Below are 24,586 nucleotides of genomic sequence, written 5' to 3' on the forward strand. Positions count from 1 at the left end.
CGGGAATTTCTGATGAGTCGTGATTGAGAAAGATGCCAGTGATTCATACGAGAGAGTGCAGTCCTTATTTAGTGATTTTATCCTTAAAGCATTTGGAAATCTGAGTTATTTATGTCACACATCAGCTATAGACTACTCAAATCACTTGTTAGAGTACGTGTTCTATCAATTTCCTTAGTGCTATAATATATAACGCACATTTTTGTGATTTTGAGAAACAAATCAATTTCAATTATGATATATAAACATATACGTAATAAAAAATGTTATAATTAAAATAGAGAATTATAGACATAAAAAATGAATATAATTATATATTCCAGTTTATAATTATAGATTACTTTATCAAGCCTGTTTTCAATGAATTTTTATTACCTATTGTAGTAATATGAAGTTTTATTACCTATTGCGACTAATTGTAAGAAGTAAAAACTCAGAAATCGAAACTTATATAAATATTCGTTGACAAATTTTTATGCAAATTGTATATTGTGTTTTTTTATGTTTAAAAAAAATTATGACTGAAATATTGTAATATTAATAATATAAATTTAACCAATAAAGTTTATATGTGTCTGACGATAGTTATAAGTATCTCGTCGTGCTCGATATAATTGTATGTGGCATAATATATCTATCTATATAAAAGTATAGCCGTACAAGTGTAAGACAATGGTTATCGCAATTACCATTGATCAATTTCATTTTTATAGATACGCAGTAAGTTTTGAAGAATTCGCAGATTCTCCAAAAAACTATCCGAGTCCGCCCGTCCGATATTATCCACGCGAGGCAGTAATTAATTCGATTACTCCCTTCGCAGATTAAAATATTGCAGATTTCAATTAATATAATACGCCCATGAATTTCGGGATACATGACGTGATTCAAACTGAGATCGTAAACTGTTATACAATAAAGCGGACTTCCTCGAATCCCGCGTATGAGAAATATAGTATAAGAAAAGAATAATTTAACCTAAGCAGCAGACAATGTTTTTTAAATATTTTTTTAAATATTTATTTAATATTATAATGTTAAATAAATAAATATTTTAAAAACGTTTAAAAAACATTGTTTGTTGATTGGGAAGTAACCAGGGGCGCAAAAAATTTACGAAAATTTTTATTCCGTAACGCAAAGATGTCGATCAACCGGAAACGACTGTAAAAATTGATGATATGCTTTTTTATTATTTTTTTTTATCATTACACGGATGATGTATATGTATAATATATCGACAACGTGTCACGGTGACATGTTGTCCTACTTTTTGCATGAAAAAATGTTAAGTCGCACCCGTTTGTAGATTACAAATGTATTTTTGCACCCTCTGGTTTACTTCCCTCTGGTTACGTCCGTGCAAACATCGAATTCAATTCCCAAAAATGTCGTACTATTTTTTGTATAGCATAAGAACGATATCAATTAAATTAACTGGCAGTAATTAGGTTTTAAATTTGATTTATATATACTCTTTATATCGTCTCGACTTCTCAGGTACGGAGAGGCTTGAGTACCAAGGATGCATTTATTATTAATTTTTAAGACTAGTACGTAACCGTAAATATATTTGATACTACATGTATTTTTTATTACAACCCGCCGACAGTTTTATTTTATATTTATGTATGTGCTGGTAAATTGATATGAAAATATATATAGGAACATGTCCGAGACCCAGTTTTCATTGACTCACCTACAGCTACACTTCCGTTACACTTCAAAAGACGCAGTAATGACACGAGGCTGGAATGACGACACTCGTTAATGTAAGTTCCTCTCTTTATGCGTGATATAATCAAGTCCGTTATATATGATGTAATGGCGGATAATAATCAGACTAATGTGCAATGCCACCTTTGATATTTACTGCGGACGTTGCGGTTAGGTTGAAAATGAATTTGTGTGCGCTTTGAAGCATTATCATATTACTACCACGATGGATCTTCTTCCGGAAAACCGCTCCTTTTTGTTATTGCTATTAAACCAATAAAGATATATATATGAATGCTTATGCGAGCCTCTGTCGTTATTAGTGCATATACAAAATAAATACATTTCTCGTGTGAATATATTGAAATAAAAAGTACAAACGTTTCGATCTCAATCTGAATCCTCTTTAATGTAACAAAGTCATTAAATTATAATGAGTGTTTCCAGCGGACTTGGCTGTAATCCCTCTTCATGGTTCAATTATATGTTTAAAAATTTAAGTTTAACAAAGAATAAAGAGAGATCACCATCGAAATTAAATATAAGTGATAAATGGACAAGTTTTATCCATTTACTTCGATGATCCCTCTTTGTCTTAAATTTTTAAACATATGGCGCATGTAACTGATGATAATTATAAAGAGAGATTACAGCCGATTCCGCTGGAAACACTCATTATAATTTAATGACTTTGTTACATTAAAAGGATTCAGATTGAGATCGAAACGTTTGTACCTACTTTTTGTTTCAATATATACACTATTTACGTGAAAAATTGTACTTATTTTACATACGCATTAATAACGGCGGAGGCTGGCATACGCACTCATACATCTTTATTGATTCATTCACTGAAGCCATTTCACGTTTATTTTTAATTTATATTATTATTTAAGTTTGTTTTAAAATTAGATAAATACGATTTTGCAGTGTAGATTCACTAAATTTCGATTCGTTAAAATTTGTCCTTTTTTTAATTAGTTAAACGCATTACTCATATTCTTTGATATCTTTATCAATAAAAGAAAGAATTCAGAACTTGAAATAAAAACAGCAAGTTCTAACATGCTATATATTAATAAATTAAAAAAAGAAAGTAACGTTGCCTTCTCAAAGAAAATAATATTTTTCATTAAAAAGGAAATCTCATCGTAAAGGAAACAGTCTCGACCGTATAACCGCGTCCTTCCGTCCGACTAAATTGGGACCCTCATTAATTAAAGCTTTAACTACAGTTGCGGTTACGGTTCACCACCGTTTTCCGATTGTAGCGATCCAATGTCATTCAAAGGCATATCTGGTATGTATATTACGTGGAAATAACAGTTTCTAAAATAGAGGTAACTCCCTGACGCAATCGCGCGAGAAACGTCAATAATTGCATCTAATTTTATTTTAAATAAATATATCGGAAGAGAAAGACGAAAGACGATATTGTTTCAAAATAAATAATAATTATTTTAAATTAATCGGATACGTACATATATAGCATTATAAAGTTGCGCGCGGAAATAAGCGGTGAGATGTTTAATGTTCGTCGTGGAAGGGGAAAAGACGAAGCTGACGACGACGGGCATATATATCAGAACATACCGTTCTGTTGAGTGGCAAAAACGAGAAGGCACTGATCACCTTTGCTACCTACCGGCTGTATCTCTCTCGAGTATAAAAGTATGACATAAACAAATCGTATACTTTTAGTGTATTATCGTTTTATGTGAAGAGCGTGGTTTCCTCCGTCCGCACGTTTCTCAGGCGAACAGTGTATTGCGCATTATCATAAAATAGTGAAGCGCGAATGTCGAGGGCAAGATAAATAGAAGAAGATAAGCCGGCATACGGCAAGCAATCTCTTAGTGTTGCATTGTATATAAACTCTAGATTAGTCTATGAACGTGAATCATTACTATTTAATATTCTTTCATTTTTTTTTAAAGAGTTCTTATTTGTATTTCCCCTTTTCTACCACCAAATTAACATTAGAATTATATCATAAAACCATCATTAAAATTTATCTTTTTTAAATAATTCCTCTGGAATTTTATGATGTTTAATATTTGTAAAAATTATCGAAATTTCCGACTTGCTCATTCCTATTAAAAATGAAATATTTGTCATTCATAGCTTGCAATACGCAGGATCACAAGTGCTATATATAGTGTCCGGCAAAAGAATGAAGTTGCTAGGCGTGTCTCTAGTCTTTGTGGCGACGATTGCGGTTGCGAGTTCGCAAACCAGATACGCGAACAAACCAGGTTCGTGTCCGCCTGCCTTACCTGTGCAGTTCTGCGGACGATCCTGCTACGTTGACGCACATTGCACTGGAATCGGCAAGTGTTGTCCGACCCGATGCGGCGGTTCCATCTGCTCCATGCCCGTCACGATGTCGCAACCTACTCGAACAGGTGAGTAATTTCCTTGTCGCATTACGCCAGATTTGTGTCACTCTGAAACGGAAACGTCGATCTGACATTTTAAAGTGAATGCAAAATTTGTCATAAAATTTAATGTGATAAACGAAAAAAGAAAACAATTATTTTTGTAATTTTATCAGTACACTTTAAAAAAGTATTTGATTTATATAATTTTTTGTATTTCTTTCTGTTTCTATTGTAACTTATAAAGAAGGTGCTTTAGAAAAAGAAACTATTCTGTTAATATTAATTCTCTGAAGAATTACAATTTAGGCAATTTTTTATTGTCACTATGTCATAATTGTTGTGTTGTGTATTACCAGAATACTGCGATAATATTTGTAGAAAAGAGCAATAAATCATAAAATTTACTAGTTGGTAAATAAAAGATTGAATAATTTTTTGTGCAGAGAAACCAGGATCTTGCCCATCGGTACCGACGGGAAGATGGGTTTGTTCATCGACTTGCAATAGCGACAACGATTGCAGAGGAAACTTAAAGTGTTGCAAAAACAGATGTGGAGCCCTAGCCTGTCAGAAGCCGGAAACTAAATCCGAATTCGTCGGAAATCCAGTTGAACCACTTGTTCCCCGCTTCGGAAACGATTACATTGATTATTATCCCTAATCACGATTTTTATGTGCTTATTACATTTATAATAATTATAACATCCATCATTAATTTCAAATCAAACGATCATGTCTATAATAAAATAATTTTAGTAATAATTTTATTTGTATCTTAATAACGTTTACTATGTTATAGGTACACATTCTATATATTTTTATTAATAATCTTTTCGTCTGTAATTAGATGCAGTGCAACAAGGAGACAAAATTACAATTTGTATCGTAATTTACGCGATTATATTTTTGTTACAAAAAAATTGAAATTGACAGAAATTATTAACCTAGCTTTACAGAGATTCAAATTGACAGAGATTATTAAACTAGTTTTACAGTTTACACTATTAATAAGATAATCTGTATTTCTATTTTTTAATTTATCTACCATGTTTCAAAATAAATCTATCAAGCAAACAAAATAGTTTAATAAAAATTCCTTATTTGAATACGCATACGAGCTGAAGATAAGCCGGCATACGGCTCACATGAACTCTCCGAATTGTAAATGGGATATAATGGAACATGTACGTAATTTCAAGATTAGTTTCAAGATTTAGTTAAATATGTAAGATGACTATTATGGAAGAAGACCAAGTTAGGTTCCGTCAAAATGTCCTGTTGTGATTTATCACATAATGTAATAACAAAAAATATTTTATACTGATATCCAAAATTTGCTTGTTCATTGAATTGATATATATTTTTGAAAATACGAGCGATTTATATTATTTTTAATAAAATTTGTATAAATAAAAAAGGAAGCTATTAAAGGATATCCAGAGGAAACTTTAATAAATCTTTATAACTAATCAATAATTCTAATAAACCCACTCCAAATCCAAGTGTGTAAATCTGTAGTCACTTTTTATGCATTTAAACGCATGTTATATTTTTACACATTTTATCTGTGTTTTACATAGTTAAATGCATATTTTTTACACGCTTACACATATTATTGTAAAATTAAGCGTGTAAAAATATGCATTTAACTGTATAAAACACAGATAAAATGTGTAAAAATATAACACGCGTATAAATGCGTAAAAAGTGACTACAGATTTACATACTTGGATTTGGAGTGCAGTCTGATATAAGCAAAGGCCAAGGTTTATACGCAAGAATAGCATTAAGAAAAACATATTTTTTTACGAGATTATGAGATTTTTAATGGATACGATTTAGAATCGTATAAAATGCCTCGGCATATAAATATGTCTCGACGCGATGTATTTAATTACTCATTAACCTTCATTTTTAAATGATTGCTTTAGTAGACAATTTAATAAATATTAAACTTCGACTCCGCGTGAACTCCATGTAATTATCACGTAATTAGCCTTGAATATATTTGACTAATCGATAACTATTTGAGGCAATAAAGATTGAATAATCATGAATACTAAACAGCTTAATTAGAATGCTAATTAGTTATTCATGAAGTACGAAAGCTCAATAACGAGATTTACAAAAACAAAATTTACGAAGACAGTTCTATAATATATTAATTACACTTTCGATCAATAATCAAAAATAATTTGTGATAAGTAATTAGATAAGATATCATGTATCTTATCTACAAAGCTATCCGGATTTTTTCTAAAAAATCGTTTTTTAAAAAAAAATAGATATAAATTATAACTATTAAAATATGAATTAATAAAAAAGAAATGAAGAAAGATATTAATTAAAATAAATGCAGATTAGATATTATATTTTCGGTGTAACCTTCAACAATAAAAGCAATCGTACCGCTTGATTTTAAAAAGCACACAAACTCTTGTTATTACAACGTAATGAAATTATAATGCCAAATTACGTAAAATGCCAAACAACGTAAATGAAATTATAATGCCAATTACGATTGAGAGGCTTAGCGGCGCATACTATATCCGTGTTTATGTCTCTATCATTTACGTCACGTTGCAACGTGCGGAGAAAGAAAGAAAAAGTGTTCGAGTTCAAGTAAACGGTATCGCGAGAGGACTTCCCTGGACCTGTCCACACTTATAGACTGCAAACACGAATTGCGATTCATTCGTTATGTATCTCCTCTCGTCGTGTAATTACTCAATGCCAGAGTAGAGGTGGAGATTGTTATAAAAGCCGGTGCTTTTATCATCGCGCGTCTAGAAGCCTCACCGCGGAGTTTTAATCAAGTATCCCAGAACGGCCCGTAAAATGAATCGTGAGTAATTTAAGTTGTGCAACCTTGAAAGTTACACGACGATGCTACGCACGTCTCGTGAATACAATACGCGACTTCTACGTAACATCATTAGCATAATTCCTTAATCTTAACCTTAGTACGCCACGCTTCGGAGATTCGGTGGCAATTAATTTGTGTTTTGGCTATACGAAAGCACCAAATCATAAATAATTCATAAATACAAATATAAATACAAATAATTGTACATTCATATAATTATAGATGTACACTCAACTCCGCGTCATCAAAACAATTATGTAATATTAAATAGTTATGTGTATTATCGATACTGTAATTAATTTCTGTAAATGACATTTGTGACAAGCCTCTTTTTCAAGCCATCGCACATAAATTGGATTTTCGTCCCTGGAATTAACATATAGACTTTGTGTAATATTTACTTTCCAGGAAGCTTATTATCGTTCGCGGTAGTGCTGATCTTGCTGGTCGCCGGCACGTTCTCTCAGTTGTTTTGTAAGTAAACGCTATCACTTACCGAAGAAACACCGAGTGCAAATGTATGCAATTGCGTTTTTGTGTAGCTTTCGGCGTATAAATTCTAGGAAAACCCGTTTTATTTTCAACTCGTGCTCTCTCTTGTTTTGCCTTAGTCGCGAAATTAGCCAAAAATACAATAAACGCATCAAGTTTTACATTTTAACAAAAAGTTAAAATTCTACAGTGATTCTCTGCCTCCTTTTTGCCACACACAAATTGAATATAATAATAATTATTTATTCTCTTAAAAATCTTTTGATTCTTAACAATTTATTATATTTGGAAAGAATTAGCTCCTCGATCTTTTCAGCCAATAATAATCGAGTTCAAACTTTTTACAAGAAAAATTATATATATTCTTCCTCAATTCTATCATGTACGTGGACTTCAAACTTTCGTAATTTGGATTTTCCTTGCAAGACGCGTATCGAAAAAAAGAATGACGGTAGTCGACGAAGAACTTTAATGAATGTTTAAAGCTACGTAATATTCAATTATAGTATCCTCGCGTGTGTACACGTCAGCGAGATGAATGTGTCGATTATGACTATAGCTATACAACTCGCAATCGATTTGCGAAACTATTAGAAATTAGAGCTTGCGTACTATCATCTGATCAAAATGTTCAAAATGCAGAAAAATAGCGCAATTATTTCTTAATAACAATGCAATAACGATGCAATGAGCAATTAGAAATTATATTCATAAAGGTACAATTTCATGCTGACGCTCGACGCTCATTTTTAGCGTCGAAATAGATTACAGGATCAAAATTGACGCTTGGATATCCGTCAATTTTAATCACGTTATCTGTTTTGACGCTAAAAATAAGCGTCGAGCTTAAGCATAAAAAGGTAATTCTCTAATTATAATTACAAACATTAATTGCTAATAGCGTAAAAAAAATCAACTTGCGAAAATCGTAAAGGCTCGGATGAAATGAGAGACCAAACATAAATTAATCCGACGAAAGTCACGGAGACGAAGCTTCTATAAAGGTACCTTTTCATGCTGACGCTCGACGCTCATTTTTTTAGCGTCAAAACAGATCACATGATCAATAAATGACGAATACCAATAAGTATCAATTTTGATCTCTGTTTTGATCTCATGTGATCTCTGTTTTGACGTTAAAAATGAGCGTCGAGCGTCAGTATGAAAAGGCACCTTTAATCAATCGTCAATCGTCCTGCAGACAAGAGCGGCAACTGCCCGCTGAGGAACACCGTGACCAATTGCGTCTCCAGGTGCATCGGGGACAGCGACTGTCCGTCGAATCAGAAATGCTGTCCGAACAAATGCGGCTTCACGTCGTGCGCAAATACCAGCCCCGTCAACACCGGCAGCGACGGTGGATACAAGGGCTCGAGCAGTACGTATACATATTATATACATATATACGCAAGAACTTTATATCCTATTCCGTTTTTACAATAGAATTTGCCCTTTGCGTAAAGTAGGACTCGACAAAACGCTTCGCGTTAACTTCTATCGCGATCATAATCGGGTAATGTCCATTTCTACCAATGTAGATTAACTTTAATCACGGTTTTATTTACTTTTTATCTTTTTGCAATTCTTAAAAGTAGAAAAAGATACAAAGTAAATTAAACCTAGATTAAAGTTAATCTACACGTTGGTAGAAATAGATATAAGACAAGGTACTTGATCTCCGCGCTCATTCTCGAGAAAGAATTTTGAGCGCAAAGAAAGCGGATTCAAACGCACGTGGATGTATAAAAAGAAGAAACGCACCGTGCGATCTCGTCGGTTTTCCGAGCGTCGTCGAATTATAACAAGTACCTTCCCGTTCCGTGTTTTTTACAGATCAGCCCCAGGCCGTTTACTGCAACGGAGTAAAGTGCGCTGCGTACGAGAAGTGCCTGTATGACCGCAACACCAGACGCGACAAGTGCACGCGCGTCTAGCGTTGCATGTTCGCGAATTTACTCGAGCATTTTTATTAGCAAACTGCACTTCCGAACTTGACCACAATGAGTTAAGCAATTATTATACAAAAGAGGAATTAACAGACCGGTCTGCTTAAAAAATATGCAAGATCGCGACACAGTTAACATACAACTATAAAATTTTTACATTAATAAATCGATATATATATATTAAATTCGTAATTTTCTAACAGAGGAATTAACAGACCGGCTTAAAAAATATGCAAGATCGACACGATTAACATATAATAACTATAAGATTTTTACATTAATAAATCGATATACATATTAAATTCGTAATTTTCTAACAAGTTAGAAATTACGAATTTAATATATAGATATTGTATTTTTTATCTTGCTGACGTAGGCTTAGTTGCAATTTGTACGTGAGGCTTGAGGAATGTTTATTATTTAAACAAATGTTTTGATATTAAAGAATTGAGTTACGAAAGCCATATATGTTTAATGTGTACATTTGCCTGCCGCATTTAACTCTAATTGTAAAAGAGATAACAATATCAATATTTGTCACTGACACGCACCTGTACTCGCGTTGATTTAGCAATAAAATTCTACGTAGATCGACGATGCTGCATGTGTCTGTCGTTTGCGAGCGTCCGCTTGCCCTCCGCTAACCTCAGTTCAGCGAGTGATGTCGACTGAACTCGGCGCACTCGGTTATTCCGGCGATTAACTTCAAGCGATACGCCCGCTTTATGGGACAAAAATTAATATGGACTATCAATTTTATGTTATCCGACAAGAAAGATTCGACTTATAAGAGGCAAGTCGTATAGCTAGTGATTTCGCTCTCTGGTCAAGTTGATCCAACTCGCAAAATCAGATCCTTTCAACTTATCTCGATCGCGTCAATCGATATCGAGAGCTCGTTCGATATCGAGCGATCGACCTGTCGACCGACACTGGACAACGTAATCAGCAACGTTGAAGGGAACGACGAGCCGAGGAATGTAGGTTATGTGCATCCCAGGCCAGGCAGGGCGGCTCGAGGTCTCTTCCGGTTCCACTGATAAAATCGTGACCCGCGCGCAAAGGAACGCGGGACGATGTGAGGGCGAATCGACGGCGAATCGTCCCGGACTCGCGAGATGGACCGCCGATGCCGCGCCCGGTAACCGCCCGGTAAACCGTCCGTCTTCCGGCTCCCGGGAAGGAGGAGAGGTTAAGCTGAGCTCTCCCTCCGTCCGAGCCGACCGAAAATGGCTGTGGAGTTTCTAATGAATCGGCTCAAGGCCCTGCTCGTGCTGCTCTTCGGGATGTTCAAGCGCGCGATGTGCTGCCTCCGCCGTCGAAGACGATCGTCCTGCGACTCCGTGCCCCTGTCCACCGTCGGCGTGGTGCCGAACGTCCTGACTAGCTCGACGGTATACTTACTCACTATCCTAGCACATACGCGGTGTCTCTCTCATGTAAGATGCATGAGAACGATGTTGCAAGAATCTATTTTTCACGCAGCTGTAAATATAATATATAAATACGTTCTTGTTGATATTATTAAAAATATTTACAATGCCGTGAAAAGCAAACTGAAAAAAAGGCATAGTGTCTTTGTAAACAGTCTTCACGAGTTATTGAAATGAAGGACATTGTTGCTTGCGTGTCCGAGCTTCATGATGATGCTTCGTCAAGTGTGCTTTATGTTTAAGGAATTGGAGCAGTGGGACAAGTGGGAGGAAAGTCCAGTCGTCGTTATACCGGACAAACCGGTTAACACGGTACAAGCAGCGATAGAGCAGTATCGACAGCAAGTGAGCAAGCCTCCCGAATCGCCCACTGAAGAACAGCTTAACTTTTTTGAGGTAACCTCGAGATTAGTTCTAGTAAATCTCTTGTTCGCTTCGATGAAAAAAAATACACCAAAGATTTTTACTTCCGAACCTTGCGCAGGATATGACTCCAAGAATCACTAGGCAGACAAAGATTCTAATAAAGGATAAACATGGGGACGGTTCGTCTCACAACGCTGCAAATTTCACGGCCATGGATCCTGCTCCAACCGTAAGTCCGTAACTCGTATGCGAACTTGTAACGCTCCAGAGCCTCACGTTTCCGTCGATATTGTGTTCAGAATGAATTGGACGAATGGGAGGAGAACGCCGCCGGTTGGGAGGTGGACGCCATGGACGACTTCAATGACTCCTTCAAAGTGCTGCGAGAGCAGAGGAGGCGAGAGCGGGAGCAGCGATTGATAGAACAGCAGCAGAAAAGACTGGAACGTACCGCGAAGCCGCAACTCTTGGGTGCAAAACTGTGTTCCTGATGCGAGACCACGAATACATGGGGATTAATATCAAAATACACAATAATGTACAATTTAATGGGACAACACATGCCGGATATTTTTAATATAGAAATTGGCATGTTCATATTAACTCTCTATTACTCGATGTCGCGTGTCAATTTTATTTTCTCTTTTTTTTATTAATTGCTCGTTGCTAGTTTAAAAATGTGACGCGAAATTTCATCTCTGAATCTGACATCTTAAAATACAGATCTTTTTGCTATTTTATCCTGTGCTTTGGTATATTATTGTTATATTAATGTATTAAGCATTTTCAATCTTCCAAAAGGGCACTAGAGGGTTAATCGTGACAGAAAATGCAACACATTTACTTGAGACAGAGTGATGACGTTGCATTAGTGTATTATGTTAAGTGTATTATACTTTTGTTATCTTTTAGAAGATTAACTTGTTTTGTTATGCCGTCTAATCCGGGCGTTGTAAATGTATTCGCGGACATTTCTCAGTATTTCAGATATTCACACGGTTTCTCTTAATACTTCGTAAATGTAAACGCAAGAATAACGTGTAAACAGCGTCGATTTGATTATCCCTCCTAAAAATAGTAGTATTTGTAAACATTCCATATGAATTTTGTACAATATATATCTCGAGTGCGATGCGTCTGAACCTCTGCGTGAACGGAAAATAATCGTTTTGTAAGTTTATAATAAGTCGATGATATAGTAACCAGGCGAAATCTGTTGGATTGCAATCACAAGTATTTTTGTTACGAATCTAATCTTCACGGATTTTACTAGAAGTTGAAAATTTCTGAAGGTTGGAAAACGAGAGAGGCGTTTTTTTTGCGATGTTCAACTTGTTATATTTTTGTTCTTTTTGTTATTCACGCACGAGTGCTGAGAAAACTGCATGAATCATGGATATTTTAAAGTGTTTCGTAATAAAAAAAAATTCGTTCACATTTATATTTGGAAATACCCAACTCTCGAACGTTCCACGTCCACGTGTTGATTTTAAAGGATCTTTGCTCAACAACCGCAAAAATCAAATTTAACCGTGCCAAATTTTGCGTGACGTGCACAATGCAAAATTGTGTTTAAAATAATTAAAATCTCACAAATTGGATTATCGAGGAACGCAACACCCTAAGAAATTTTAAAAATAATTTCGATCAAACTTTAACTTATCAAATAATACCCGCACTATTTTTCATCAACTAAATTATTAATTTTTTGTTGTAATATATAAAAAAAAAGATTAAAATCACACAATAAAAAACCGTTAGAAATTTTACCTTAAGGAATTCCGGTTGAATCAATCGTCAATCAAATTAATCAGAGTTCAGAAGTCGTTTTCAATCACTCGAAGTGTCTCGAACCCATCAGCCGCCCGTCTGCGGGTGTATGTGTATGTGTGAGTGACCAGTGCGTAGTGCGCCTCGTCCACGCGAGTCACGTCGATCCGATATTCGTCACGCGCGCGGTAACGTCAACCGTCAACGTCAACATCGGGGGAGCGTCGGGAGGTGGTAAACAGTAGTGAGCCGTCCGTCAGTGGCGCGCCGATGACGCGTGTCATCAGTCCCCGATCGCCTTCCCGATCGTTCTTCGTGTGCTTCTATTTTAAAATTCCGACCTAATATATTTAAAGGTCACGGACAGCTTCGAATCATCGCCGATCCCGAGGAGAGGGAATCGGAATATTCGGAATAACAAAAATCCGATCGGAAGCGCGCAACGCACGTCGCGCCACACGGTTCCCGCCGGAGACAGCTGGAGTACAGCTGAGGGCTCTACTGGGGCGATCGGCTGTTATAATACGTGTTCGACGAGATCAGACGAGATCGTCGGAAGATTCCTCGCGCGGGGAGATTCCGCGGTGCGAGAACCCCGGGTAGGGGGAGAGCGTCGAGGCTCTCCCAGGTATGTCAACGGCGGGTCGTCGGTGAATTTCGTGGAGGGAGAGAGAGCGAGAGAGAGAGAGAGAGAGAGAGAACGACGGCGCGGGGAAACGGTAACCACACGACGAGATAACCAAGCCGATAGCGAGCCGATGATAGGCTTGACTCGTGTAAACACGGCCGCGTAGCGCAATCATGAACGACCGCGATCCAGTCGGGCTTCGCGGACGATCGGCGTTCGTCCGGTGAGGGAGCGAGAGGGTAAATTTCTGCTTCTCGTCGGTCCAAGCGAGTCGGGGGGCACTCGCGGCTCGCGCGGACAGAGACGCGCGCGATCGCCAGACGTGTGTGTACACATCGTACACATACTGCACGCGCACGCGAACGGTGGTAACACAGGGGGATTGATTTCCAGGTACCACGGTGCCCGCCTTATCTGGAACACGATGTGCCGCACGATAAGACCGGCAGCGTAATCGGGAACCTCGCCGGTGACTCACTTTTCGATGTGAGGTATACATTAGATCTGAAATCATGTAAAGTGGGATGTCGAGCAGCAGCATCGCCGCAGCATAGTTCGTTCAGTTCGCGAAAGAGAAGGCGCAACGATGGGTTCCATCGCTCTGGAGGAGTACGAGTTGATGAAGGACTCGAAGTATCGGGTGTAAGTAGAGAGCACGATTAGCACGTTTAGCACCGCTGACGCACATGCGACCTCGGTAAAACGTTATTTGTACAACGTTGCAATAATTCAGCGTCTTTCTGTCCTCCGGTTAAGAAATTCGTTGAGATATGTTGTGTTTTTCACACAGCTACGTGTCCGCTGTCGACAAGGCCCTGAAGAGCTTCGAGTACACGAGCGAATGGGCGGACCTGATCTCCGCCCTGGGTAAGCTCAACAAGGTGTTGCTGAGCCATATGAAGTTTCCTGTCATACCAAGGAGAATCAAAATATCGAAGAGACTAGCCCAATGCATGCATCCGGCGTTACCCTCCGGTGTTCACTTGAAAGCTTTAGAGACATACGACATTATTTTTAAGTGTATGGGCACTAACAGGCTCAGCCATGAGCTCTTCATCTACAGCGCGGGTGAGTATTGTGGATAGAAGAAATAATTACAGGCTACATTGACACATTCCTTATATTTTATTTTATCCTCGATCAGGGCTGTTTCCATTATTGGGTCACGCTGCTATGAATGTCAGGCCGTCATTGTTAACGGTGTACGAGACGCACTTTGTGCCACTCGGCGAAAGGTTGAGACCGGGACTGAGTGGTTTCCTAAGCGGCGTTCTCTTAGGCCTAGAAGACGGATCCGATCACTTCGACAGGTGTGATTTGCATTGTTATCTTTGCAGCACTTCTTTATGCACACACATTCGTAAATAATATATAGATTTGAGAGTAATGTCGAAATTTATCGGGGTGTTATTTCACCAGAACTAACTCCTTGCTGGAGAAAGTGTGCGAGGGTGTGGGTGCGGAACACTTTTATGCATGCCTCTGGGACTGCTTGGCTTCGAACTCTGGCATTCGATTGCCCGCGATATCATTCGTGCTGGCACATTTTAACAAGAAACTGTCGATGGAGCAGCAAAAATATATTATGGGTACTAATACTAAAATTATGGTAAGAAAAAATTTTGCATTTAAACGCCATGTATTGTCCTAAGATTTGATCCTCTTAATAACGTATTGATTTTTATAAAAGATTTCAGCCTTGTGTGCTGGAGTGCAAGACACGTCGGTGCTAGTGCAGAGGAGTGCACTGGATTTTCTGTTGATAGGCTTCCCAATGCACAACAGTCAATTAGCGCGTCCAGATATGATATTGTTAATAAGAGCTGCTTTAGTTACTATATTGCGAAGGGACATGAGCTTAAACAGGTAAACGAGACCGCGATGTATAATAATTATTTCTTCATATCTTTATATATTTTTTATATACTTTTTTTTTCCTATCGTATAATTGTAGACGTTTGTTTGCTTGGCTGTTGGGCACCGAAGTGAGCACATCAATTTTAAAGAAGAAGAGCCTCGCGACTGCAAACACTAAAGACGATGTAACGTACTTTGATATGTATTCGAAGGAAATGCTAGTCGAAGCGATAAAATATCTGCTTAAAGAAGTGTGCGAGGAAAATTCACAAGATCTGAAGCCATATAGGATACTTGTGTCGTTACTCGATAAAGTCGACATTGGACCAATAATTTTGGATGATATTCTGTTCGAAGTGTTCAGGTAAGATCATCCGCGTGCCATTAGATATTATTATAAAATAAAAATTGTCGAAGTTTTAAAAGCATTTTTCAATATATTTTCTAACAACCGCGCATTATACGTTTCAGGACATTTTATAACGCGTGCAAACAAACCGCGTCGAGTCACGCGCCGAAAGCGAACGAAGTGGTGAAGTCTGCGAACCTGTTGTTCTCGACTTTGGAACCGTCTTACATCTGGATACACTGCGGGCATCTGTTCGAGAGAGCCTGTAACACCCGTGCGAAGACGCAGGTCGCGATCGAGGACGTTGCTGTAAGACCGGTCGGTAGCGGAATGCCGAATCTCGTGGAAGTGTGCGTGCTGACGGAGTTCTTGCTCGAGACCGTGTCGTTGGACGCGTTCATAGACACGCCGTCCGAACATCTTCCTGGCTTATTTTACGAAATAACCAGCAAGCTTTTGCATCACAGTGGCATCCTGTCCCCGACGGAGATCTCGAAGGGCCTCAAGTTGTGCGCCAAGATCTTGTCGAAGGTGCAACCGACGATGATAACGGCTCACGCGGACAAGCACGAGGTGGACGTCAAGTTGGACACGTCTCTGAACAGCATTACGGTACCCAGCGATAATTCCCTGACGGCGATCCCTTTAGAGAAGAGCCAGTCGGACAGCAAGTTGAATAAGCCCGATACATCCAGTATCATCCCCTTCGTGGAGAAGAGCCCGAGTACGAGAAGAAGAGCCAATTCCGGCGGTGCCGCTAAAAGGAGCGAGAAGAAGTCGAAGAAGAAGGCGAGTAAAAGCACTCCCAAGTTAAGCGACACGTACACCATACAGGCCGACGGCAGCAGTATATCCGTCGTGGTGAGCGAAGACGCGAAATCTCTGCCTAGAAATAAGAGCATGGACGACATTAAAGCGAGCTGCATCGAGGCCGATGGAATCTCCTCGTCGAAGAATCAGTCTTCGGACAGCCATCTGCCCGCGTTGAAACACTTCAAGAACGTTACTCCAATGGGATCGACGGGATCCCTGTGTAGGGGACCATCTCCGGCGTTTCAGGCGCAGCACTCCATGTTGGAAAAGTGCCTGCGGCAGTACGAGATATTTTACGTTAAATTAATTAGCAACCGGATACTCAGCCGCGAGAGAACGGTGCAGGATATGTTCGATCACTTAGTGGTGTCCTGCCCGAGAAAGAGTTTCGACGAGAGAATGCGTTACCTGGAATTCCTGCTGAATTCGAAATTAAACGTAGACGACTCCGGATTCTTTAGCCAAGACACATCCGTAACCGAGGACACCAAGTGCCTGGATATTTTTCACCTGTTCCTCGACGTAGCGACGCACTCGGAGTGGATCGAGACCATGAAGATAGCGTCCAGCCTGTTCGTCGAACTGTCCACATTTCCGAAGTACTTTTTGCCCGGCGACGACGTACTCGTGGAGGAGGAGCCCAAGTTCGAGCACGTCCTTCCAGATTGGTTGAAGGTTTTAATAGTCTGCTCCTGCTGGCTGCAGAGGCAGCCCGCGTTACAGCTAACGAGCATCGCCACGCTACTGGACTTGGTGGCGTTGCTGAAGGCGCACAACGACGTCGAGACGCATCCGAAGAGTGGCGAGGGTATGACGACGGTTGTTATCGTGCCTCTGTTAAAGCAGTGGCACATAACTTACTTAATGCACTATACTAATGTGTTCCAGGTACGTCCTGCTGGTATTTTTGCGTACCGATTTTTTTAAAAAATATTAAATAGATATAAATATTAAATATTTTTAATGTAAAGGTATTAGCACATTCCTTGTGGAATCATTTGGGCGAGCTACCCACCCATAAGTTCAGGATGCGTTGCGTGGAACTGCTGCACGAATTGCATCACGCTTTATACAATTCCTGCGATGCAGTCGAGGATCTAATAGGATCTGCGCTCACCTTGGAGAATCCCGAGAAGAGGATCGAGGCCTTCGGTAGATTCGCTACTTTGTGGCATTTAGGACGAGAAATCGAAACGAATCCGAGATTGCGCGGCTGCCTCAGAATTTTCGACCAGTGAGTAAAAGAAGTTTTTAATATTTAAATATGTAATACCACAATTTTTTCACAAATTTTTTCTTCCGTTGTCTGATATAGATCCTTGTTGAAAATGTTGGACAATCTTCAACTTGCGGACAATTCGCCGTTAAAGCTGCAGGCCCAATCGTGGCTGCTACATTCCCTGATGCGCGGCGACATATCACGCGTAATAGACCCCCTGCTGACAATACTATTAGATCCATCCACGTGTCGTATGAGTGTTCTTCACGTGAGCATACAACACAGTAATACCGTCCTAACGAAAAACGATCCCGTGGAGGAGAAGTCGGAGTCGGTCCAAGACGACACGGAGGGCGCCGCGAAAATTTACGCGATCAGTTCGGTCGATGGCAATGTGATTTATCACGTGAGCGATAACGTGGACGAGGATAAGAAGTGGAAGAAGGGCAGGAAGAAGAAGCAGGCGATAAATCCCGTGAAGATAAAACGTATCTTCGCGGTGACAACGCTGGCGGCCGGTGATAACTGTAATCACTACGTCACGGAGAGGAATCAGTTCATGAAGGAGCTCGAGGTACCGCCCAGCATATCCGGCAACAGGAAGATTTCCGTGTTCGTGAATCCTCTCTCGCTCAACTGTAACGAGAACTCGAATGACTCCTTAACGGAGGACGACTCGCTGCCGAGTATGCGTAAGACGAACTTAACGACGGAGTTGCTGAGGAACGCCACCCGCTTCAAGAAAATCGACTTCGACAAAGGTTCTACTGCCAGTTTAGACGAGAGTCTCTTTGAATCGGCGAATTCCAGCGCGAAGGCGAAGGATAAGAGTAGCTACAAGAAGCTGAACGACGATGTCGACTCGTCGTCGGATTCCATCACCAACAGCTTGGACTCGAGCAGTCCCGAGGCGACGAACAAACAGTCGAAGCAGAAGAAGGAGACTGTCATAATGCCAGGCAGTTCCAGGGAGGTGGCGGGCACCATCATAAAGGGCAGGTATTACAGCACGAACGAGTTCAGCGCGAATTACGACCACGATATCGGCAGCTTCGAGGCGAGCGCGGAGGTGCCCAGCTGGACGATGGACGACGACGACGGCGAGCTGGATGTCAGCACCACCGCGGAGGAATACTTCAGCAACTCCAGCACCAGTATAGTCGAAGAGATCCTGAACGAGGTGCTCGATCGCGCGATGCAACTGTGCGACATCGCCGAACCACCTAAAAGCGCAAGTATCTCGTTATTTAACTTTTCTGCTTAAAATATCCGATAGATAATGATAAAAGTGGGTTTAAACTTCATTGAAATTTTATCTAATTTTATAGTACTAGTATGTATATAACAGGCCCGCGATTCGTCACTCTTCATCACCATTTTTTATATCATGTAATTTTTAAACAAAAAATTTTTTTTTGAAAATTTTTCATGTGATTTTTAAAGTAAAAATTTTTTTTTCAAAATTTTTTATAACGTGATTTTTAAAGTAAAAAATTTTTTTTTTAATTTTTTATATCATTTGATTTTTAAAATAATTTTTTTTGACTTACCATCATCCACCACCACTACCCAGCACTATCACCCACCACCACCACCCACCACCACCACCCCCCCACACCACCCACCACCACCCACCACTACCACCCACCACAATTACTCTTTATCACCATTTTTTTATATCATGTAATTTTTAAACTAAAAATTTTTTTTAATTTTTCATATCATTTAATTTTTAAAATAAAAAAATTTTTTTTTTACTTGTATAGGTTTCTTCTTATCTAATTCTATCGGATCTTTTAAACAGGGATTATCTGACAATAAACATCGCGATATTCTTTCAACGATTTCTTTCCCCTGCAGGAGGAGGTTCCGCAGCACAACGCGAAAACTAATCGAAACGTCGGCCTGGGTGTTCACAATCTTCACTCCCACATGTTGCTCTACTGTGGGGTGTACGACTCGGCGAGAACGCTCTACGCTCTGCGTACCCTCAGGAACGAACTCTTGACGAACACGCGAATGTTCCTGTGCTGCGCGGCAACGACCGGTGTAACGAACGCGACGAAGAACACAGTGCTGTTAAACTTGTTAGCGAGACATAGGAAAAGTGTCTTCGGCAGGAACTTTCATGGTGATATAGCTAACACGGAATTCATAGCGGCTTACAGGAGTAGCATGTATCTGGAAGTGTTGATAAGCGTGTGCCTGTACTTTGCGAGAAGCTACTATCCAAATCTGGGGCAAATGAGACTCACCTGCGAAGAGATCGCGGGTAATCGTCAGGTATGTGCTCAATTTTTTTGTAATTTTAAAAGCATTTTGAGAAAGATACAATTGATGATACAACGATTGATTTATTATTTTTTTTATTAAGGAGTTAAAAAAATTTAATTAAATATTTTTCTATTAAACTTATTGATTATTTTTAGTTTAAATGAATATTGTTAATCCTGCATTTTGACAAAAAATATCTTTCACACAGGTGCAACTTGCGAGTGCGGAGTTACTGACCCTAATATTTTCCGAGTTAATCCCGATCGTTCGCGACTCTGGGAAAGGCTTTAGTTGTTACATAGTTGATTTATTGACTAAATGTAAAGTACAAAAAGTTGCTCTGCACTGTCTTGTGTCCAGTGTCATGAGTATGAAGAACGCTCACAAGGAGAACGAAGATGTTTTCACGTTTACGGAAGAAATCGTATTGTTTAATGATCCGTTTATCGACAATGATGTTAACAAATGTAAATACAGAGCGAGCGATCACACGGAAGCTTTCCAGATACAGTTGTTACGGTAAATATTCGACAAATTCAACAAGATTGTTTCGCTAATCCACGACTGGATCGTATAATTCTGTGTAACGATTGATTTATTATTTTTCAAGGTTATTATTAACGTTAATTATGTTGGAGCATCAGTGTAGTAGTCAGAAAGGAGAGGAAATTAATTCGACGACATTGCCCATACCAAGCTCACCGACACGGACATCAAACTTGATTGGAAACAGTTTGAAATACGTTTCTGGGGCAGCAATACCACAGCAACCGATGTTCCTCGCTAGTATTCTCAGCGCCCTGCAATTAGTATGTTATTTGTTTCAATGTATATTGTCAGATCGATCCAAAAATTTATGTATATTTTTATATTTTTTTAAACAAGATAGCCAAAGCACAGTATATATTTTAATAAGTCGTATAATGTTTTAAAATTATAAATATCGACTGTATAAATTACGAATTGATCTGATTAAGCAGAAAATGATAATCGATTACCAACGAAATGAGTGTTGTTTTAATCGATATAAATTTTGTAGGATCATATGAGACACCTTCATCAACATTGGACCACCCTTGTCACGTCCAGCCTGCCTTTTATGGGACCGTCTTTAACATCCGTTGTAACGTCAGTTATTCATCAACTGTGCAACAACATTGAACACCTAGCGTCGTATTACATCAGCGAAGAAGCGACATTGACGTCGAAATTACAAGACATAAGTACAGTGGATTGCTGCTTGCCCGCAGATTATACTGTGACACATTTGGAGGCTTTGACATACTTGCTGCATTACTGCCTACTGGACACCTCCCAGCAAATCGGATTCTCGTTTAACCAGCCATTAAGCGGTACGATACAAACGGGAATTCCTGGTGCTAATCCCGGGCAGATATTCAACAATCTTATACACGTCTTCATGCCCAGCCCACTTTCTCCGGTTAGTTGGATGAAATTCAATTATACGATACAATTAGGCGATATGTTATTCAAATAACAAAGAGTTTTGGTTTTTTTTTTTTCGTAGGATTTATCCACCACGAAGGATAAAAGTGGCGCGAATGAGCTGCAACAACACGCCAGAAGAACAGCACTAAGTCATTTGCCAAGAATAATAGCGTCATTGTCTGCCTTGTGGCAAGCGGTTCTGGCGACAAAAGACAAGTATATCTCATTCGTATTCTTTACTCAAATATGTAGAGAAAAATTGTTTACATTGTTTTAATGCATCCTTTTAATAATATCGCACAGCGAACAAGCCAGTTGTGTGGTGGGTAGTCCGAGAATCGTCAAATATCAATTGTTGGAACTCCTGTCTCCAATCTCTTTCCATCACGGAGCCAACTTCTTGGCTGCAGTCGCGGTTGCCTGGCACGAAAGGCGCCAACCATCCGCCGCATCGAAAAAGGTAACCGATTTAATTTAAGAGATATAAATAATATAATGAGGAATAACTAACAGCAGTTTCGCGGAAAGAGTGCTTTTTCTAATTGCAATTTGCTTCGGTGCAGATACTTCCGGAAGCTTGCCCCAACCAGCAAGTAATGGTTCACCTTGTCAGTGCGATACGTGTCATGCCCATTGACACTTTGGTGCACACCGTGCATCAAGTAGTGAAAACGCCACCGCCGATACACGGAATCAAGCAAGACTTCTCGCTGGAAGTCTCGGTGCTGGAATTACTTTACGTCTACATGCAGAGTAACACGTCGCAGTCGCTTATCGAGTCCTGGGCATCCTTGCTTAGCCTATTGAAGGACGGTCTGTCGCTAACAGCGCCTGCCCAATTTCTCTTGCTGGCTATACTGAACGAATATGTACAAAAGTGCCCGCCCATGCAAGAGAAGAAAGATATCAAAGACCTGCAAGACGTATCTGCGAAGGTTATTATCTTATAGTTCATTATAATAATTAATAATACGGTTACTGTTTTAATAAATATTTAATGAATGCTTTAAAATAAACATTTCAGTTGATCGAGTCGTGTTCGCAAATAGCTGGTGCCTGTTTAGAGCAAACGACATGGCTGAGGAGGAATTTGGCCGTCCGCGAGGACGTTTTCGAAGTGGTCGAAGGTTCTTCGGAAGGCAAAGAGGGAAAAAATGGTGCTGGTGCGTAAAACATGCAATTTATTTTGTAGACATATTCAAGGAATCTTTAATTTAACGTAACGGCAAATTCTATTTTTGTTATCTTTCTTCTTTCTTATGCAGTCTGACAATTGCAAATAGCTCTATGTTTCTTCAGCAATATATTCATGATTAAAAGCTTTCTCTCTCTCTCTCTCTCTCTCTTTACAGTAACACCCGGAACTCCACCTAACGCGGCGTACAGTGTTCAAGCGCAAGCGGTATTAGCGGAAATACTCGCGCCTCTATTGGACGTCAGTTACGGTTCGCAGGAGAAGGAGCGTGTGGTAACGCTCCTGACAAATCTCATGTACAATGTTACACCTTACCTAAAGAATCACACGTAAGTTTAAAAAAGTAGGCTGCTATCTATATATAATTTATATATACGCGATTGTCACTTTATTCGAGACATCGAAATTTACCTCGTTTTTTTATTTTTTTTCCGAAACTGTTATTTTCTATTTAATTTTTATTTCTAAAAATTGAATGACGTGAACATCGAAAAAGACTGATATGACCGTAAAAATTTTATTATTGTTTTTTCCTGACAATGAGATTCAGAGACGCGAGAAAGAATAACGCCTGGACTTTGTCTACTCTAATCGTCTATCTATTTTTACAGGATAAAAAATATCGCCTCGTTCACCGCCTGTTCGCAACTGTTGGCTTCCTTGTCGGGATATCAGTACACGAGAAAGGCATGGCGCAAGGACGTTTTGGACTTGCTACTCGACTCGGCCTTTTTCCAAATGATACCTGCCTGTCTGCCGTATTGGAGAACCATAATCGATAACCTGATGACGCACGACAACACCACCTTCAGAGATTTAATGAGTAACGCACATTTTGCTACATCTACGCGATACATGTGTGTACTTGTTATAATCAAATTAACACATTGCGACTGTCCCGCGAATAGATCGCGTTTCCATGGCTCAAGGCAGCGGGATCAGTATATTTTCTTCGAAGGAGCAGGAATACGAGCAGAAAGCGCAGCTCTTGAAGCGTTTGGCGTTCGTCATTCTTTGCAGCGAAATGGATCAATATCACAAATACATGCCGGAGATACAAGGTAAATAATCGCGGGATATATTACGTATTTATGGAATATATCACGTATTTATGGGATGTATCACGTATACGTATAACGTTTTCACACACGTACACCGGTTATATTGTTTTCAGAACGTTTAGCGGACAGTTTACGCCTACCTCAAGTAATCCCGTCTATTCAGGCGCAAGTGTTTCTCTGTTTTCGCGTACTGCTATTGAGAATGTCGCCACAGCACGCGACGTCTTTGTGGCCGGTCATAGTTAGCGAGCTCGTTCAAGTATTCCTGTACATCGAGCAGGAACTGAATACGGACAGCGAAGAGTTCAGGTACGCGAATTCTTCTGATCCACGTGCTTATTGAGCAAACTCGCTTATGGGACGCTGTTGCTATGTGCATGGTATACGTTTACTTGTAATTACGCGAGTAATTGTTATCATTTTATTCGAAACATCGAGATTTACTTCGTTTTTTTATTTTCTATTTAATTTTGATTTCTAAAAGCTGAATGACGTGAACATCGAAGAAGACTGCTGTAATAAACATCTTTCTATGAAGATTATTAGGGTACTGGCATGATTGGTAATATTTTCGCGTCAATTTTGAAATCGATAATCAGATCCGATAATCACCAATGTTGAAATGCTCGAAGAATCTTATAATACGTAAAATAGTAACGCGAGAAAAATTTATGCGATTTACTTCTCGGGGTCTTATATATATGTAGAGATTGAAGATGTTAAACAGAATATTTGTCTGTGTATGTCAGCTCCCTCTTCCCCCCCCCCCCC

The 24,586-nt window shown here is 39.3% G+C and overlaps 4 protein-coding genes across 6 annotated transcripts in view; all 4 read left to right on the plus strand.

Moving 5' to 3' along the window:
* The first annotated feature begins 3,275 nt into the window (after nucleotides 1-3,275).
* On the plus strand, nucleotides 3,276-5,176 carry LOC105452640 (waprin-Phi1-like). Its single transcript, XM_011693931.1, has 3 exons — nucleotides 3,276-3,387; nucleotides 3,841-4,121; nucleotides 4,541-5,176. Exons 2-3 carry the CDS (start codon nucleotides 3,890-3,892, stop codon nucleotides 4,756-4,758), a joined length of 450 nt encoding a protein of 149 aa, XP_011692233.1. The 5' UTR covers nucleotides 3,276-3,387; nucleotides 3,841-3,889; the 3' UTR covers nucleotides 4,759-5,176.
* A 1,639-nt stretch (nucleotides 5,177-6,815) lies between these two features.
* On the plus strand, nucleotides 6,816-9,865 carry LOC105452639 (waprin-Thr1-like). The gene is made up of 4 exons (XM_011693929.1): nucleotides 6,816-6,942; nucleotides 7,372-7,437; nucleotides 8,657-8,833; nucleotides 9,289-9,865. The coding sequence occupies exons 1-4, from the start codon at nucleotides 6,936-6,938 to the stop codon at nucleotides 9,387-9,389; spliced, it is 351 nt and encodes a 116-aa protein (XP_011692231.1). The 5' UTR covers nucleotides 6,816-6,935; the 3' UTR covers nucleotides 9,390-9,865.
* Nucleotides 9,866-10,381: 516 nt separating this feature from the next.
* Nucleotides 10,382-12,641, plus strand: LOC105452638 (receptor-binding cancer antigen expressed on SiSo cells). The gene is made up of 4 exons (XM_011693928.1): nucleotides 10,382-10,795; nucleotides 11,078-11,230; nucleotides 11,319-11,429; nucleotides 11,500-12,641. The coding sequence occupies exons 1-4, from the start codon at nucleotides 10,631-10,633 to the stop codon at nucleotides 11,689-11,691; spliced, it is 621 nt and encodes a 206-aa protein (XP_011692230.1). The 5' UTR covers nucleotides 10,382-10,630; the 3' UTR covers nucleotides 11,692-12,641.
* A 329-nt stretch (nucleotides 12,642-12,970) lies between these two features.
* The window catches only part of LOC105452637 (protein dopey-1 homolog), a 17,531-nt gene continuing 5,915 nt past the window's right edge, over nucleotides 12,971-24,586 (plus strand). For 2 of the 3 annotated variants that reach the window (XM_011693925.1, XM_011693927.1), the window contains exons 1-22: nucleotides 12,971-13,837; nucleotides 13,992-14,240; nucleotides 14,389-14,666; nucleotides 14,743-14,908; nucleotides 15,018-15,207; nucleotides 15,289-15,464; nucleotides 15,553-15,819; nucleotides 15,927-17,505; nucleotides 17,589-17,851; nucleotides 17,933-19,067; nucleotides 19,697-20,119; nucleotides 20,319-20,629; nucleotides 20,721-20,919; nucleotides 21,150-21,551; nucleotides 21,639-21,775; nucleotides 21,863-22,019; nucleotides 22,123-22,494; nucleotides 22,584-22,722; nucleotides 22,912-23,083; nucleotides 23,366-23,577; nucleotides 23,663-23,815; nucleotides 23,929-24,124. In XM_011693925.1, coding sequence (XP_011692227.1) covers nucleotides 14,185-14,240; nucleotides 14,389-14,666; nucleotides 14,743-14,908; nucleotides 15,018-15,207; nucleotides 15,289-15,464; nucleotides 15,553-15,819; nucleotides 15,927-17,505; nucleotides 17,589-17,851; nucleotides 17,933-19,067; nucleotides 19,697-20,119; nucleotides 20,319-20,629; nucleotides 20,721-20,919; nucleotides 21,150-21,551; nucleotides 21,639-21,775; nucleotides 21,863-22,019; nucleotides 22,123-22,494; nucleotides 22,584-22,722; nucleotides 22,912-23,083; nucleotides 23,366-23,577; nucleotides 23,663-23,815; nucleotides 23,929-24,124 — 6,983 coding nt within the window. In that variant the 5' untranslated portion in view covers nucleotides 12,971-13,837; nucleotides 13,992-14,184. The remainder of the gene's footprint in view (nucleotides 13,838-13,991; nucleotides 14,241-14,388; nucleotides 14,667-14,742; nucleotides 14,909-15,017; nucleotides 15,208-15,288; nucleotides 15,465-15,552; nucleotides 15,820-15,926; nucleotides 17,506-17,588; nucleotides 17,852-17,932; nucleotides 19,068-19,696; nucleotides 20,120-20,318; nucleotides 20,630-20,720; nucleotides 20,920-21,149; nucleotides 21,552-21,638; nucleotides 21,776-21,862; nucleotides 22,020-22,122; nucleotides 22,495-22,583; nucleotides 22,723-22,911; nucleotides 23,084-23,365; nucleotides 23,578-23,662; nucleotides 23,816-23,928; nucleotides 24,125-24,586) is intronic. The other variant, XM_011693926.1, reaches the window with a different exon arrangement.

This window comes from Wasmannia auropunctata, unplaced genomic scaffold (assembly GCF_000956235.1).
Source record: "Wasmannia auropunctata unplaced genomic scaffold, wasmannia.A_1.0 LD336026.1, whole genome shotgun sequence".
Taxonomy (NCBI): Eukaryota; Metazoa; Arthropoda; class Insecta; order Hymenoptera; family Formicidae; genus Wasmannia; species Wasmannia auropunctata.

What these genes read in the sequence shown, in the direction of transcription:
- LOC105452640 (XM_011693931.1), top strand. Translation starts at nt 3,890, where the DNA reads ATGAAGTTGCTAGGCGTGTCTCTAGTCTTTGTGGCGACGATTGCGGTT. An exon ending in GTCGCAACCTACTCGAACAG is followed by an intron (nt 4,122 to 4,540) that starts GTGAGTAATTTC and finishes TTTTTTGTGCAG; the next exon opens with AGAAACCAGGATCTTGCCCA.
- LOC105452638 (XM_011693928.1), top strand. Translation starts at nt 10,631, where the DNA reads ATGGCTGTGGAGTTTCTAATGAATCGGCTCAAGGCCCTGCTCGTGCTG. An exon ending in ACGTCCTGACTAGCTCGACG is followed by an intron (nt 10,796 to 11,077) that starts GTATACTTACTC and finishes TTTATGTTTAAG; the next exon opens with GAATTGGAGCAGTGGGACAA. An exon ending in AACAGCTTAACTTTTTTGAG is followed by an intron (nt 11,231 to 11,318) that starts GTAACCTCGAGA and finishes AACCTTGCGCAG; the next exon opens with GATATGACTCCAAGAATCAC.
- LOC105452639 (XM_011693929.1), top strand. An exon ending in CACGTTCTCTCAGTTGTTTT is followed by an intron (nt 7,438 to 8,656) that starts GTAAGTAAACGC and finishes ATCGTCCTGCAG; the next exon opens with ACAAGAGCGGCAACTGCCCG. An exon ending in TGGATACAAGGGCTCGAGCA is followed by an intron (nt 8,834 to 9,288) that starts GTACGTATACAT and finishes TGTTTTTTACAG; the next exon opens with ATCAGCCCCAGGCCGTTTAC.